The following is a 3,889-nucleotide window of genomic DNA, read 5'->3' on the forward strand; positions in this document are numbered from 1 at the left end:
AAGTGCGACAGAGCCAAGGTTCGATACTTCGATTCGGCGTCAAACTGTAGGTCCCTCCAGTTCACTATAGAAAATTGTATCCCTTTTATTTGCCAAAAATTCAAAATTAAAATTTTGCAAAATGAGTTTTTTTTAACCTACATATAAACCTTAAAGATGAAGTAGTTAGGCGTTCTTACTTTTTTTGTCTAGCCATGACGAATCGACCAATATTTTTGCCAAAAGCGTCTGGAACATGTTTAAGTCAGCATTAATTAGCTAATTGAGAGCATTCCAGCAATTAAATCCCTAAATGCAACAAAATTAGCCATATATTTAAAAACTCAAACAATTAGCTGGAAATTAGTAAAGAATTAGCAGAAAATTGTCGTCAAATTGCTGATGCAACCCTGTGAAGTGTGTTTAATGAGCAGAATAGAGGGCATATTCAATAAGAAAACGAAGGGTCATAAAAATGAAATGTTATTCAAAACAAAATTTCCCAGTGGGAAAATGGGAATGCATTACCTTTTCCTACCGAGAAAAGATTAACGACTGCGGTTGAACGAAAATGATGCATCGCAATGAAAGCTAGCGGATGATGTGTCGTTTCGAAGTCACAAACAAAACAAAGAGTTTGAAAACTAGCTCAAGTATGTTTTTTCACGTTACCTCAACAGCTGCTGTAGCAGAATGGTTGCGTGTTCGACTGCCGTGTTGTTGGGCACAGGTTCAAAATCTCTGGCACGGACTTTATTTTTTTATTTTCATTTAAAAATTGTATACATTTTCGTGAAGCGACATACGACACATTACTTTCGTATGACAACACTGACAGAGAAATTCTTGCATCTTTTCGTGCGCAGGTTATGGGGCCTATCCATTACTTTTTGCATTCCCAAACATTACATTTTCCCACTGGGTTGATTGTATTGACTCGAAAAAATTCAATATTTCTATTATACACCAATAAAATTTTATTTAAAGTTAAAAACCTCTCCATTTTATTCATACAAAACTTTTCACAAGCAAAATAAAAACAGTATCAGCAGTGAAACACTAATTGTTTCAACTTAATTGATTGTGTGTGAACACAAAACTCAGTGACACAATTTAAAGCTTATTTACCTCAGCTAATGGGCCTGTTTGACAATATCATTTTCATCAAAATGCCGTCGCCCACATGCACAGATCTGTCAAATATGTAGGCTTCTCGAAAACTTCGCCTCTGCGCTATGAAGTGCGGTATTTTTCGTCAAGAGAGGGCTCTGTTTTTCAATTACCAATAGAAGTCAAGATAAATAGGTTTTCTCCACCTAATATCCAAGCTGACGTTATTTAAAGTTTTGTCTGATTTTCTTCCTTTGATTCAGTAGTGTTATTGAGCTTTGTAACACGATTTGTTTGTTAGTAAAAATGAAAAAAACATCAATGTCTAAGCGATCGAATTATGGCTGCTATTTCGGAGATCACTACATCTTCTCATCAGACTTCTTTTTCCTAGACTTCAGTAGGGATCAAACCCGCATAATCGATGTGCAAAGTCATAAGCGCTAACCACTGAGCTACATATGCACATCCCGTAAACTCTTGTTGCTAATCCATTCCCTTATTCGACCAACTACTATCAAGTGCAGCTGATTTGCCGCTATTTAATTGGCAGAGTGGTTGTCATTGTTAATTCCATAAATGAAATAGATCCATTGTATAGTTTTGGGCAGGCTCATCCCATCTTTAAGTTGAAACTGTTTTTTTTTTTAGTTGAGACCGACTATGCCAATATCATCTACATACGCCAATAGCACGCATCTTTAGTTATTTGTATAGTGCACCTGCGACTCAGATTGACAGCTCAAATTAAGCTTTCCAAAATAATATTGAGGAAGTTGCACGAAAGTGATTAGTCTTGTCTAAAACCTTGTTTGGCCTCAAATAACTCGAAGGGGTCCTTCCCAATTTGGATCGAGTTTTAGTTTGTGCAAACGTCAATCTATATAGTCGTATTAGTTTTGCGGATATGTCAAACTTAAGGATAGCGTCCTGTATCCTGGGATCCTCGAAATCGGATATCTAAATTTCAACTTGCTTACCATAAAAGAAAGTATATAGAAACAATTTTAAAGTAGATAGAAGAAGTCCTCATTCATGGCTACGTTAAACAATTATTACAAACACTTCTCAAGCGATAATCATGGCGAAAGCTCGCGTCAAACCACGCGGAAGCGACCTCAGCAGTAATCGCGAGCAGGTTCATCACGGAGGTTCTGAGCGTAATAATGGTTTAAGAGCCGTGGATTTATAAAGGTCATATGAGGGGCCTTAATTGTGGTGCCAATAAGGTAATTTGGAAATGAGTTCCTTGCGCAATATCCAAGTAATGGCAGTCCAGACAAAGCTACAGGAGAATACAATTTAATGTATTAAAACTACTAATTAATCTCCCAAAAGGAGAATTTAAGAATCCTCACACGCAATCTTATCGCAGACTGCAGGCTTAAGGGTCACCTACACAAATTCGGCGTTTGGTCAAACGCTCCCTGCGGGCTCTATTGCTAGCCCATGGAGATGACTTCTAGACGAATGTGATTCAATATCTAGGATACAAAAAAGGAACATAGGCTTGTTGTGGTCTTTGCACGAGCACATACGCTCATTATCTCCCGCAAAAGCTCTTTTGATCTTCTTGAGGGCCTTGAAGTGTTGTGAAGACAAGTATATATGCCTACAATATATAGTATGTAAAACTTTCGTAAAGCAACGCGACATCTCTTTCGGATGCTTAATATTGCACAAAACTGGTTGGAGAGTTTGTTCTATTCTACCACACTGTGCATTCCATGATATGAGGCTGATCAACATTTAAATATATGTACATAAGTACAAAAACAATAACAACTAAGTAAACTAAATATGCACATTTGTTAAAAGAAAAAGTTATGCGAACAAAATCAACGAGAGTGACAAACAACGCCAGCAATGGGTGACAGCAATCACACTACAGGTACCCACATACGATACTAGTGGAATAGCGCACGTTGCAACAGCGATCGCTGCGAATGGTAACAGCATCAGCAACTGACGGCCGGTAGCGGAGCAGCAAGCAATAACCGGCAAGAGATACGCGCAATCGTACAAAATACAAGAAAACCAGCAAAGCAGAGAAACAGCAAATATCAATAACACTATAAAAGACAACGGCATGGATGATCATATAAGAAGAAGCGCCGGCAACAATTGCAGCTTGTTAGCGGTATGAGCTGAAAAAAATAATGAATAAAATTATTTATCAAATCAAGTGGCAGTAGCATTAAAGCAAACAGAAATACAATTACACATATTAACAAAAGTAATTCTACGTAAGTATATAATAATCATAAAACGCTTGGCCATTGTTGACCTTCACATTTAAAGCGACCGCCTAGAGATTACTTAGTATTACTAGCACTTGAAGAAGCCAAAGCATTCGACACTCGTATAAATATATATGCACATTAGAGTTGTCCAAAAATGCATGTGAAAGAGTAAAGTCGGAATTTTAATGCCGGCACCCCCAAGGATTGTTCTATGCCGAAAAAACATACCCTTATTTTTTATTTAGAAATAGAAAAAACAATAGAAATGGTGTAGTATTCTTGAAAATCAATATTTTTATAACTTGGTTCCTATTCAGAAGATTCCTATTAATAATACCCAATTGTTTCTTTAACCATTTTTTCACGGTAACTATATTTTATAGGTCCGCCAACGCCCCTAGAAAATGCAATGGGTGACCAATAATAAATCTTTAATATTAAAAAATTGTTGAATAAACTACTGGGCATTGATACTGGAAGTCTCCTGAAGAGAACCACAGTTTTCCGATCAAAAACAAGTAAGAGCAGCGCTGTCTTCGGCTATGCCGAAGGCTTCA

At 37.1% G+C, this 3,889-nt stretch overlaps 1 protein-coding gene across 1 annotated transcript in view; it reads left to right on the top strand.

The window, feature by feature from the left end:
- The first annotated feature begins 2,170 nt into the window (after positions 1-2,170).
- Positions 2,171-3,889, top strand: part of LOC118743849 — a 9,377-nt gene continuing 7,658 nt past the window's right edge. Inside the window, exon 1 of the mRNA XM_036476614.1 lies at positions 2,171-2,227. Within this exon, the coding sequence (XP_036332507.1) occupies positions 2,171-2,227 (57 nt within the window). The remainder of the gene's footprint in view (positions 2,228-3,889) is intronic.

The sequence above is a fragment of the Rhagoletis pomonella genome, unplaced genomic scaffold (genome assembly GCF_013731165.1).
Source record: "Rhagoletis pomonella isolate Grant_MI unplaced genomic scaffold, Rhpom_1.0 Rhpom_scaffold_00007, whole genome shotgun sequence".
NCBI classification, from domain to species: Eukaryota; Metazoa; Arthropoda; class Insecta; order Diptera; family Tephritidae; genus Rhagoletis; species Rhagoletis pomonella.